The sequence below is a fragment of the Diabrotica undecimpunctata genome, chromosome 3 (genome assembly GCF_040954645.1).
Source record: "Diabrotica undecimpunctata isolate CICGRU chromosome 3, icDiaUnde3, whole genome shotgun sequence".
In the NCBI taxonomy this organism is placed as follows: domain Eukaryota; kingdom Metazoa; phylum Arthropoda; class Insecta; order Coleoptera; family Chrysomelidae; genus Diabrotica; species Diabrotica undecimpunctata.
The window spans coordinates 112008639-112022873 of NC_092805.1; the positions used below are offsets into that span (position 1 = coordinate 112008639).

The 14235-nt window shown below is 31.5% G+C and overlaps 1 protein-coding gene across 2 annotated transcripts in view; it reads left to right on the forward strand.

Moving 5' to 3' along the window:
• Nucleotides 1-684: 684 nt before the first annotated feature.
• Cph (BCL11 transcription factor chronophage) overlaps nucleotides 685-14235 on the forward strand; it is a 153822-nt gene continuing 140271 nt past the window's right edge. For both annotated transcript variants that reach the window (XM_072526616.1, XM_072526617.1), the window contains exon 1: nucleotides 685-1269. In XM_072526616.1, coding sequence (XP_072382717.1) covers nucleotides 1233-1269 — 37 coding nt within the window. In that variant the 5' untranslated portion in view covers nucleotides 685-1232. The remainder of the gene's footprint in view (nucleotides 1270-14235) is intronic.

Below are 14235 nucleotides of genomic sequence, written 5' to 3' on the forward strand. Positions count from 1 at the left end.
TTATTCTAAGTAATTGTAAGTTTACACTAAATAAATATATAATTACTATTTAAATGGGAATAAGCCATAATTAAAAGTTAAAGTAAGTTTCTTGACGTTTCAATTTCCGAAGTGGAAATTGAAACGTCAATAAACTTACTTTAACTTTTAATTGTGGCTTATTCCCATTTAAATAGTAATTACTTTAATATGCCACAAGAAAATAGCTTCAGAAAAATAAATATATACTTTGTACAGTTTCTAAGTTAACGGTAAGATAAGCAGTTATATACTTTTTTCCTGCAAAAAAAGATATCCTCTATATAATAAGGGTTTAAAAAGATATCAGATATGTTTGAGAAACTGGAGATTATTAGATAAATAATAATTAAACATATAAGAATAGAAACCTGATATTTCGATCTCTATACCATAAAACATAATTCCTGAATTTTTAAAATTTAAAAAAATACTGACAACTTTACAATGTTATATTATTAAAATTTCTATTATTGAAATGTTTTGTTAAATTTAATGAAAACGTTATTTAAAATTGGAGTGGATACATATCAGTTTGAAGAAAATGCTTCCTGCTGCATATAAAATAAGTTTATATTATCTTTATCTTTTCTATTTCCAACCTAGAGTATTAATATATAAGCAAAGTATAAAGACAAGTGTAAACTGTAACATCGTAAACACACATACATCTTACACCGGAGTAGACCGGAATATATCACATCCTGGAGGCCAGCGGGCACACAACTCCCTCCACTCCTGCTGTGTTATACGCTGCGTGGTGCGCATCATCCCCTACCTACGTAGGGTGCTTTAGGACCGCTGGCTAGCCGCTAGTGAGTAGCCACGAAGCGCAGCGATACGACACGATAGAACCCGATCGGGACACGGCCGAGAATCGCCTGAATCGCGCTGGCCGTAGAAACACACGCGTTTGGACCGGTGTGCTGACCGCACAGCATCAGGGTCCAGGGACAACTTGATCTTTTAACTAACGAAACGAAACCCTCTGACCCCTCAACCTGCCGGCTTAAATATACACGCGCTTTTTATTGCTTTTTGGTATTAGTTTATATTTTATGTTGGGATTGTACTCTGTTAATTTTGTTTGGTGTTTTCTTTTCCAAGTGCTTGACACAGTGACGATGATTTAGTGAAACTATTATTTTTTATTTTGGAAATGATAGACAAATTATTTTAGTGCGCGATAGACGGCCAGTCTAAGAATTTTCAAAATGAGAATTAAAATGCCAGCGGTCAGAATCGCACAAGGTAAGAAAGAACAAACTTAAAAATATGTTTTCTGATTGAATATAACTTTTTTCAATAAGTATCAAAATTCATAAACGTAAAGATGATAATGTTAATTATTCCTGCTGTCTATTTCTCTTGTTCATTTGTATTCCTGTTTAAAAGTAAAATACCTGCTATATCAGTCAATCATACATTCACATCAATATATAGTTTATAGATACCAATCCTGCTGTGATAATTATTCAATATTATTATAAATTAGGCTTATTATTCTTATTGTTGTCATTCATGTTTTTATTGATACGATTCCTACTATTTTTAGAATATATTTAAAACGTTAATATCCTGCAATAACTCTCAAAAAATCATTCCTGCTAGTTCACGTATTGAGATAACATCTTCTACGGTATCAGGTGTGTAATAATAAGCAATTGTATTTAATTTTAACTGTATGTACTCCATAATTTGTAAATTTTCAAGATCATTGTTTATTTTTAGGTGTACTCGTTTTTGCGGATAATATTTTTTCTGTTAGTACCAAATTCATCTAAAGTTTTAGCACACTATGTACGTTTTGGCATCGTCCTGTGTCTTAAAAATTAAAATGACTTTTTCAGTATGTACACTGGGAAGTTTTTTTCAAAATATTTAAATACAAGTTTTATAAATAAGGGAAGATAGGTTTTAAGAAAATATACTACAAGAAAGAAGATAACAGACTTACTAGTTGTTTGCATTGTATCTTCCTTTGCGAAATATACCTTTTTTCTAAATGTTATAGGCTTGTTTCTTATTTCCTTATGTCCAACAGATGTGGTATTGTTCTGACATTAGTTATTCCTTTGTAAAATGAAGCAATTATGTATTGAACTGTAGATTAAAAAAATAAACTCGAAGATTTTTCTTAAAACCACAAATTCTATAAACAAATCAAGTACTTGTTTTGGTACCGAAAAATGCTGAGAGATCTTACAAATGTATTGATACAGATTAATATTAATAATTGAAATGTCTTCCTTGACCCTTTTATAGTTTTAAAACCTTATTAGGTTTGTCATTTGTCGTTGTTTTCTTACTTAGCTCTATTTCCTACTTTTACCTTGTTATTAGTCTGGCATTGTCCAGTGAAACTACAATAACACTCTAGAAATATAGGCGAAACACAAACATTTTTGTCGAAATTAGAATTGTTATGAATAATTATCTATATACTAAATAATTGGTATATTTAGTTTCTACAGGCGAACCAATTAAGTTTTTACTAAGATGTCAAGAAAACTGTTTTAATTGTTTGATTTTATTACTATATTTAATGATTGCAACACGGCTGATCTGTCCTGTAACGACCAATATTTCAATAACAATGCTGTAAAATTAATAACGATTTGATTGTTTAAGTTTACTGTTTAAAACCAATTGCGCGACACATTTTGCAGATAAGGACAATTTTTATAATTTTATTGGTTTCAGTTCCAGAAAGATATTTGATAACTTTTCAATTAAATGAAATTCGGCGGTTTTACCAAAATTATGATGGTCAATAAAAACACGAATATAAGTCATTAAGTGATTTAATACAAATGATTATAAAATTGATAATCAAAATTGGAACAGAAGTCTAATTAGCTGACTACCCTGTATGGCTTTTGTCGATTTTAACATATATGTAGTTTTTATTAATGTAGAACATTTGTGGTAAACAATGAGCCAGAAGTTAAAGACTATGTAATTTCAATATTTAAAAAGGCCAGAATAAAAAATGCGCCTATAAAACAAACGCTTTTGATTGAAAAGTGTGAAATGTTATAAAATTGTTAATAACACCTGGAAAAGTGATTTAAATATGACCAAACCTTGAACTGCGTAAAATTTGCTACTAATGAAAATAACACTTTAAGGAATTAATTGAATAAATCTTTCGTCAATGATTAGAGAAAAACCAACTGCAGAATGATGGGCGATATTTGGAATAGTTTGATTTATATAAATGACTGAAGCTCAATAATGGCTTAGCCGTCACAGAAAACAATGGGAGTAAAGTAAAAAACATATAGAGTTGCAGAAACATACAATACGTATGTATACGTACAATAAAAGTAAAAGAATACAAATGAGGATGAATCAAATGAAGTGAAGAGATTGGTTTCAATTATATAAACCCTAATTAAACACTATAAAGGTAGCCATGATACGAAGCAGCAATCTTGTCTGGATAAATAATAAAAGCACATGAAAGGAATTGAGAAAAGGTAATATGGAATATAGCCTATATCAACAATGATGACATAAAGAAAGATTCATGGAAAACTAATACTATATTTGGATATTTTGTAATAACAGGTGGTCCAAGAAATCTGACAGTGTAGCAAAAATACATTGGTTTACATAAAAGATAAATTTTTATACTTTGTTTATTTATCCAATTGTAACAACGATATGGTAAAAACTTATGTTAATCGCTTAGGTCAACATATAGAGCATGTTTTAGTTCAAAATAAACTTTGAAACACATTGTTTAGATATTGCAAAACATATTTAAATACGCTGAAATACATTTATAAGGAAAATTCTAAATTTTTACACATTTAACAGTTCGAAAAGTGTGGAGTTTTCTTGATTTTTATCCTTGAACTGAAAGTGAAGTTCAACTTTTAACAAGTTGCGATCTACTTAGAATGCAAATGAGGCACCTCGCGGAGGTCTTTAAAAACCTCGCTACTCCCAATTTTAATTAAGTCTTTCCCAACGGCAGTAGACCAGTAAGAAGAGGAGCAGCGTCAGACTGTAGACAGCATAATACCTCTTTAAACTGTGTAATAACAAAGAATCTTATTAATGATTTCTTACCCTATTTTTCTTCTGTTTTGAATTTGTTTTCATTTCGTTTTGAAATTTACGGATGCTCATGTTCAAGGTTAATGTTTTATCAAGTAATTTCCTTTATTCACAAAAGCTCAATTTGTTTTATGTTTCTGGTTTAAATTAGAAAATGTCATAATAAGAGATTCTTTTACATGTTTACAATTGAAAAACCTTTTTCTGGCTTGACAAAAGGAAATCTAATGAAAGATCAAAAGGGTGGATATTGATCAAATGAAAAACATTTTAAATAATGGACTGATACTCAATAATAATGCAAAAACTGCAGTTTGTAATTTTTAACAAAAACTGTTTTTAATAGCGATAACTGTTTTGGTGTTAATTAACACAATATAGGAGGGAAGAAAAGTTTTGTAAGCTTATTGATTAAATCTGTGGGAAGATTAAAAATCAAGCCATATACTCACTTCACAGTCAATTAAAACATATGATTATCATGCGCGAACTTAAGTCAAATACTAACGAATCTTCGCAGCTTAAGTTTCTCACCCAATATTTCACTTGAGATTGAGATGTTTACACCAAAACAGTTGTCGTGAGTTTATTGACTATATTTATTATACAAATATAAAAACGGTAGAGTTTGTTGGGGGTAATTTTGCAAATATTAAACTAATTTTTGTATTTGTTTAAATAGTTTCAATTTTCTTTATCGTTCGTTAATAACAGGCTTTCTGCAGAAAGTTTCTAGTTTTCTATTTTATATATAATTATATAATTACTGATCGTTTTAAGTTGTTTTCAGAAAGTTTATGTATATCGTTTTAATACAAGATGTATTACTATCACGGCCAAGGCTTTGAATAAGAATTTGATTTAGTTAGATACGTGTTTGTATATTAGTGGAAATTGATCCTTGATTAAAATTCAAATTAGCTCAAAAGTTGATAATTTTCCTCAGTTTTTCGTCGATCTACATTTTTAATTATTTCTTTCTTTTTATTCTTCGACAACTTTCATTTCTGTTATAGAGGTGGCAATTAATAAGCCCACTTCACCTTCCTAAACAACTTTGGAGCTGCAGTTTTCTTTCTTGTATTGACCTTTTAACTCCTTTTTTGTTCTTAAAACTTCAACATTTTTGACGAGATATGGTTATAGGATAGTCAGACTGATTTAACTCCGTATATAATGCAGATGGATGTTGAATTTAGTCGATCGTATTTTTAAACTAATGTTAAATATCTTTTAACTTAACCCCCGATGAATATATACGTGGAGATAGTAGTAATAATATCGTATGAAACAAAATAGATTACATATTAATCAAGCGGAGATATCAAAACGCTATTAAATGGTTTACCGCTCATCCAGGTGCTGATATAGACTCCCACAATTCATCTGATTGGTTGATTGCTTACTTTTAATATAAACTTAAAATATCATCGAAAAAATCAATAATCGCTGAGATATAATATTGATAAATTGAGGGAACCAACAATTAGAGACTAAATGGACTAACAACTACGTGCAAGTAACAATTTACTACAATTCGAATGTCCGGATGACAAATGGAATAAAATATAATATTCAAACAGGTTCTGATACCGTTCTAAAACGAGCAACAACAAAAAAAAAGTAAATCATGGATAACCGATAAGGTATCTACATTATAGGGGATAAAAGAATGGCCAAAATCCATCAGCAACATCAAAAGTATTTGGAACTAACCACAATTATTGTCAAACAAGTTCCGAATTTCCGAATGTCAAGCAGTAAAGAGCCTACATGCTCTGCATGACGATGTAAGCTTTCATAGAAATCCAAGGAAACTAAGTTCCTGTAGCTGGCTGTATACCATGTATCACAAAAAATTTAAGTAAAAATCCTTTATAAAAGGTATATAAATTAAAAACCCAAACGGGCTATGTCATGAAGACAAAACGTTTTCGGAAACCATGTTCCATCATTAGTGTCTATGTGTACATGTTTTGAGCAACTAAATATCAGGGTAAAAACCCGTTAAAATTTATTTGTTACAATTTGGTTTACATTATTTGGTATTATATTTTAACATGTTAGAGTTACCAGTGGATATGATAACATGGCGACGTATGACTCCACATGAAGTTGCTGGTCCTGAGACGAAGTGTCTACAGTTGCTATCATCAAGTCCTCGTAGACACTTCGTCTCAGGACCAGCAACTTTATGTGGAGTCATAAGTCGCCATGTTATCATATCCACTGGTAACTCTAACATCTTAAAATATAATACGAAATAATGTAAACCAAATTGTAACAGATAAATTTTAACGGGTTTTTACACTGATATTTAGTGGCTCAAAACATGTACACCTAGACACTGATGATGGAACATGGTTTCCGAAAACGTTTTGTCTTCACGACATAGCCCGTTTGGGTCTTTATTTACGTACGTTTTATAAAGGATTTTTACTTAAATTTTTCTTTTATAGAAAGTTTAAACAAATACTGCTATCACAAAGAAACCAACTATAACATCCTTGAAACAGGATAAAATGTTGATCTTGTAACCGGTAGAGTTATGTAACGTATGGAAAATATATGCTGAATTGCTTCTTGAAGACCAGAGAGAGTTAGACAACCTGTCAACTGGGAAGAAGGGACTGGCTCAGAAGTTCTTGAATCTAAAGTTTAACAAGCTCTCTTAGAACTATATTCCAACATTAAAAAAAACTTAATTTAATTACGATATTTCTCGGTAGTTCGTTCTCAAAGATGGATTTTGGTGAAAATATAATATGGATCGTAAACCGGAAAAACAAAATTTTAAAAAGGAAACATAAAAATATTGAGCTTATACAGTTAATAATGCGTGGTAGTTTGATAAACTACAGAATCGGTAACAAGGATTCTCGTGTCTTCAAAATTTAGCCTGTTTCCGCATAGATGATTTCACAATGTTAAGTAGACTAACTTAAAATAAAAGAAAACTCTCCATTTTCCAATGATCAGTTTGAGTGTAAAGTATATTTTGGCTGTTTTTTTTTGTGGTTAACAGTCCTTTTTCTTTTTGTATTCAAAAATTGGACCCATAATGCACAAGACCGTGAACTCTGGATACAAACAGGGGAGACCTATGTCCTAAAACAAACTGATGATTTTTAACAAAACGTCCTGCTGAGTAACATAGGTTACTTTCTGTAACCGTATATATCGGTATATACGGTATCGGTATAAGCTATCTTCAGGGTTGGACCATAAAACCTTGATTTCGAAAGCCTAATTTTCTTGCACTTAGGGTCTGTAAGAGTCCACGACTTAACTCCATACAACAGTATGTGCTTTCTCTATCCTACATTTGAATTCTATAGTACTAAGGTTATATTATGGTTGATACTTAGATAGGTGTATGTTTTTACTCTATCTATTCGTTGTTCACACTGATTGATCCAAATTGCTGTTCCGTCTTAGAGATCATCTATTTTCTTTTTCATCATAGAACTCTACTACTTCTTGATAATTTGACTATTTCCTCAGAGTATATGTTGATCAGCAGGAGTGATAGTATACATCCCTGTCGGACGTCAAGTTTAATTTTGATATCATCGGATTCTCCTACTTGTACGGACAGACGATCTTGATTACTAAAGTGAAGATTACTAATAATTCTTAGATCACAGGTGTTTATTCCAATATTTGTTAATACTTCCATCAGCTTGTCGTGCTTTACTGTATCGAACGCATTATGGTAATCGATGAAGCATGCATAAATATTGCAATCTACTTGTCAATTAAAGTACCGTTACCCAAACTTAGTAATGTCGCTAGTCTTAAACCTTGTCGCTACATTTACCATTATAACTGGTTTATTTCCCTTATTTCGATGTTTAAGATTTTCTGATGCCTTTCTCCAGTATTTCATTTGATTATCTTTTAGAGTTTTTGTTGTTACCTTTTAAAAGATTCGAAGAAGATTTTCAAAGATATTTTTTATAAACAAAACAGTATAATCATAGTGCAACAGTATAATCACAATCATTAAACATGCCAAAAGAGTACGTATAAGATAGATGATTATTGTTAAATTACGATATTTTTTAAAGGTACTTCATAAATTCATGTCTTAATTCGTGAACTCGGTTGAAAGTGTTGGTGAAATTTTTTTATATCTTTTTTGTTTGTCTTCACAACAGCGCGTACTTCGCAAAGGTAAATTGAATTTACATTAACCCCTTTTAAACAGACACGAGCTCTTAATTGCCGTGCATCTTCCTCACTTATAAAGACCTATAAATCAAAGCGCGTGGCCGTAGCATACCTGCTCAAGTTATATAACATATATGGTTTTTAGGGAACAGTGGCATGACCATTTATCTACATGCTGTGTTTAAAAATAGATGGTAATCGAATAATAAAGGTGTAAATACGAATGATTCAAAATAAAAATTTAAGGAATAAATAAATAAATGTAATATAAAATAAAACTGGGAGAAATTGGACTTTTAATAATAAAACTTACGGTTCATTAAAATACTTACATTCAAAATTAAAGACATATGTACGAATGTCTCCATTTTTGCTCCCAATTATATTCCCATATTCAAACCAGTTTAATAGATTAACTTCTATTACAATTACGAATTACGAAAGACGATTAAGGAATAGTATATGTGGTAAAAAGGTTGGAAATAGATATGAGTGGAAGATTCCGAACGCTTGCGTAAGGAACCATGAGTAGATCAAATTGTCACTGTAACTGAGTTATATACTATATCTTTTCCACGACCAAAGAAAAGTATGGATCGGAATTAATGAAAGCTAAAAGTCGTGCTTCAGAAATATAAACTTTTTTAAAACATATTGATTTAATTACTATTTAAATGGGAATAAGCCACAATTAAAGGTTAAAGTACTTTTATTGACGTTTCAATCTTTTTTATAACTAATGTTTGTATTTTGATTTGAGAACGATTTCCGAAGTGGAAATTGAAACGTCAATAAACGTAATTTAACCTTGAATTGTGGCTTATTCCCATTTAAATAGTAATTACTTTAAAATGCCACAAGAAAATAGCTTCAGAACACTGTATTGATTTATACAAGCAAAATTTACCGTGGTCTTCTTCTTAGAGTGCCATATCCCTACGGAACGTCGGCGACTACCATGCTTATAATATTGTTATACTGATCTCGGTCTTGAGCTACGTGTAGCAATTGGTCCGCTGTCAAACCTATCCCCTGCCGCAAATTCCTCAACCAAGAGAGTTTCTTCCGTCCTATCCATTTCTTTCCTTCGATTTTACCGTTGAGAATTAGCCGAAGGAACTCATATCTTGGTCCTCTGATTATATGTCCAAGATATTCTAGTTTACGCCTCTTAATAATATTTAATAGAGTTCGTTGATGTCCCATTCTTCGAAGAACTTCTTCGTTTCTGGTTCTGCTAGTCCATGGAATTTTTAGTATCCTTCGATACAACCACATCTCAAACGCCTCGATTTTATTCATGATATCGGCGTTTAAAGTCCAAGTTTCACATCCATACAAAAGTACAGACCACACGTTACATCTTGTAAACTTTTCACGGATTTCTAAATTTAATGAGTTATTGGATAATAGAGGCTTGAATTTTTGAAATGAGTTTCTTGCCTGTTCAATTCTACATCGAATTTCGAAGGATGGATCCAGGTTTTGGGTAGTCCAACATCCAAGGTATTTAAATCTCTGAACTCTCTGCAGCGGTTGTTGGTTTAATATCAGTTGGGTTGCGCCGATATCCACTTTACTGGTCACAATGTATTTAGTTTTATCGATATTTATCGACAGTCCCCAATTTGTTCATTCCATGTCAACTCTATTGATTAGCTCCTGCAGATCGTCGATGTTTTCAGCTAGAATCACAGTATCGTCGGCGTACCGTATATTGTTAATTATTTCTCCTCCTATGATAATTCCTTTTTGATCTTTTAAAGCTTCCCTAAATAGATTCTCAGAATACACGTTAAAGAGGGTGGGAGACAGTACACAGCCCTGTCTTACGCCTCGTTCAATACTGATTGGCTTTGATTCTCTGTTGTTGGTATTAATAATGGCTGTTTGGATCCAGTAAAGTTTGGCAATAAGTTTGATGTCTTTCTCATCTAGTTGGATGCTCTGCAAGGCGGTAATTAGTCTGGTATGCTGAACGCGATCAAATGCCTTTTCAAAATCAATGAAGCACATATATACGGGTTTTCTTACCTCCCAACATCGTTGAAGGAGTGTTTGCATAGAAAATAGTGATTCTCTAGTTCCAAGGCATCTCCGGAACCCGAACTGCTCTTGACTAATTATTTCTTCGCACTTGTTGTTAATTCGGTTTAGAAGAATATGCAACAGTATTTTAACGGCATGGCTCATTAAACTAATGAGGCTACAACCGCTACATTTCTTAACGTTTGGTTTCTTAGGTAGAGGAATAAAGATCGATTTTAACCAGTCCGATGGAATATCACTGGTATCATATATTTGATTGAAAAGTACAGTGAGTTCTTTTATATTGTCATTTGAGAGTAATTTTAGCCATTCGCTGTATATTTGATCTCGTCCACTGGCTTTGTTGTTTTTGGCTTGGTGTATGGATTTTTCCACTTCAGCTTTTAAGATTGATGGTACTGTACTTGCACTTAAGTTAGGTAGTGATCTTTGATCATCCTTAAATAATGCTTTAATGTAGTTTTCCCATTCTACCGTGGTATAGCAGGACAAATTGGAAGTTAAAAGAAGCTTTACCGACGAATTAGATCGAGCAATTGAAGAAAATAACAGAATTGATTACAAACATTTTATTAATTTTTCCAAAAAATTATCCCTCTGCTACTATGCATCTTTTTTCTTGTGGTATCAATGTATTTTTACTGTTATATTAATTTACCTGTGGTGACTGAGGTGCGGCAGGATTCGAGATGTAGGCAACTAATACATAATATATATAAAAAAGCAACTATGATAATACAACTGAACGAAAATACAAATCCCATCCCCATTAAGAGAGGAGTTGTACAAGGCCTCGTAATATATCCAAAGCATTTTAATCTAGCCCTAGAAGATGTCTTTAAAACTACAAATTGGTCAACATACGACGTTAATGTTAATAGCAACAAGTTAAACCAACTCAGATTCGCCGACGACATCGTGATTATAGCGAGCACATTTGAGGAATTACAAATTATGATGAAGCAACTCGCAAACAGCTCCCAATACGTGAGCCTTAACATGATTATGACAAAAATAAAAACAATGAACAACACAGACGATCCCAGGCGTATATCTATAAATGTCACTGAGATATAACAAGTCCAGGAATATATCTACCTAATCCAAATTCTGAAACTTGACAAAGAAAACCAAAGTGCTTAAATCACTAGAAGAGCAAGACTGGCATGGGCAGGATTTGGAAAACTCAGTTGTATACTGAAAATCCGCAAAATACCTCAATACTTGAGGAGCAAAGTGTTCAACCAATGCATCCTTCCTATCATGACATATGGATGTCAAACCTGGATCCTAACCACGGCAAATATGAATAAACTAACCACAACAGAAAGGGCAATGGAAAGAGCAATGTTAGGTATACGACTGTCAGATAAAATGAGGAACGACTGGGTAAGATCAAAAACCAAAGTTAAGGATATTACAACAAAAATTGCCAAACTCAAATGGAGCTTCGCAGGTCACACTGCTAGACAAAAAGACCAACGTTGGAACGCCACAATACAACATTGGAGTCCTTACAAAGGTAGACGACCAAGAGGAAGACCACAGGTGAGATGGGTGGACGGCATAAAAAGAATAGCCGGAACAAATTATAAGTATGTTGGTCAGGATAGAGATCAATGAAATTAGTTGGGAGAGGACTATGTGCGGAAAAATATGAGGAAAAACTCAAGATCACAGTTACCAGTATTTCTATAAAATATTATAAAAATTTATAATTGTAAACTTTCTTGCTTCCTTTGTTAGGAAAGTAGTTAAAATATCAATATTTTATTAAAACTGCTATTTAAATTATCTATAGCTTTTATAACGTTTAGCTAAATATATCTCGGGAGCATTTTCTAAAAATTTCTAACTTTTTTTTCTGTAAAAGCGTTGATTTATTAGCTGTATTTTATAGCAAATCACCAAAAATCTAACAATCGATTTTTCATTCATTTTTTAAACTAAATTCAAATTTGTGTCAAAACAACTAAGACATTGCATTTATATTGGCAATGACATTTTATAAATCCACAGCACTCTATGTGTTTTGTTAAGTATCTTATAGAATATCCATTCTGTCACTTTTTAATTATTGAATTTAATTAATGAAAGTACATGTTAAACATAGGTCGAGTACGAATCTTTGTTTCCCGTTACTTAAAATTATTTCACAATAATTAATAAATTTACTAATGATCCTGGAGAAACGACAACTTCTTTAGGACTTCATAAAATAAAAACACTAAATCATAAACATTATCAGCACACAAAAATATTATAGGAAACTTGACCCTAACAGTCCTATACGTGTGTTAAAACTTACCCATGTCTATAATTTGTGTATATGTGAACAAAACCTGATATAGTATATATATATATATATACTAGCTCTCGGCTTTCTCCCTGGAGTCTTCATCTCAACCTAGACCAGGGTCTCGATCTTTTGTCCTCATTATTATTACTATAAAGATTAATATCAGATATATTTAGTTTCCAGGTGTAACCGCGTTAATTTGACTACGTCGAGCTTTCGGCTTCCCCTCTCGAGTCTTTATCTCAACCTAGACCGGGGTCTAGATCTCTTAAGTCCTCAGATCCCATTTCTCACTGTTTTACCTACTGAATTACTACTACTTACTGTAGTAGTGCAGTGATCTGAAGACTTAGGCGACGCAGTTCCGGAATAGTTCCCAATGAAGACTTGACAGGTGAAATTAGAAATTAGATGCATTCTCACTCGAGAATTGAGTAACTTTAAATAATAGTTTATAATAATAGTCATAGTTTTGGGTAGTACTTTGTTGATTGTAGGAACCGCGGAAGCATTTCCAATTATTCTATATATTATATATATATATATATATATATATATATATATATATATATATATATATTGATACGATTAGGGTTTATAGAAAATAATTTATAAGTTATATACTACATAATATTAGATATAAAAAAGTATTTGATTATTTTAAATAAGTTATATACTAGAGAATTTAATAAAAATATATTTATGTGAGGGCATTTTTAATAAATTAGCATATAATAAGTGTAAAAAGTTGTATTTTAATGTTGTAAATAGATTTAAGTGAGCCATGTGCTTAGGCAACCAAAAATACTCTCGGAGATTGACAGATATTTATACTCTGAAGTGACGTTTAAGAATATTTACGAATATAAAGTGGGTTATAATAATATATTGTTTGAAATGTGTATTTTATTAAATTAGAATGTTAAGTTACTAATTTAATTATATATTCTGATCTGAAAAGCCTAAATGTAAACAAAATTATTAATAGAAAAGAATGGAATTCTCTGGATCTCCGGAGATGGCCATGTTTGCGAAATGGTTTGTTCCAGAAAATTCATACAAGTATGAAATAGAACAAATTGGAACATGATCTCTTACGAGATGGTTCTAGAATGTCCAAAAGATATAAATACCCGTGATTTGGATTCAAGATGGCAGTTTTTGAAAGTTTTTAGTCAGAAAAGTTGTAGATAGTGCAGTCAGAAGAGTTTTAGGCAGTTTTTGAAAGTTTTTAGTCAGAAAAGTTTTAGACAGTTTTTAAGTTTTTTAGTCAGAAGTCAAGCAGTTTATTATGAAAGTTAGTTAGAGTCAGTGAATCAAGTACAAATAGTCCAATAGTTTAATATAGTGAGTTAAATGAAGATTAAAAATTATGCATATAATTTAATGCACATTTATAATTATACACAAATAATTATTGAAGATAAAAAAAGGTATATTGGAAGAAATTAAATTATATTATGGTTGGAGATTAGTATAAATCAACTTATAATAATTGGATATTGGTATATTGAAAAGAAGAATAAATATAAATGCTGTTTGCTGGTTTGGTTGGTGGTGTATAGATGCTGGTGAAGAAAAATATATCTTAAATTGGTAGAAGCTGATAATTGAAAAAAGTAATTTCA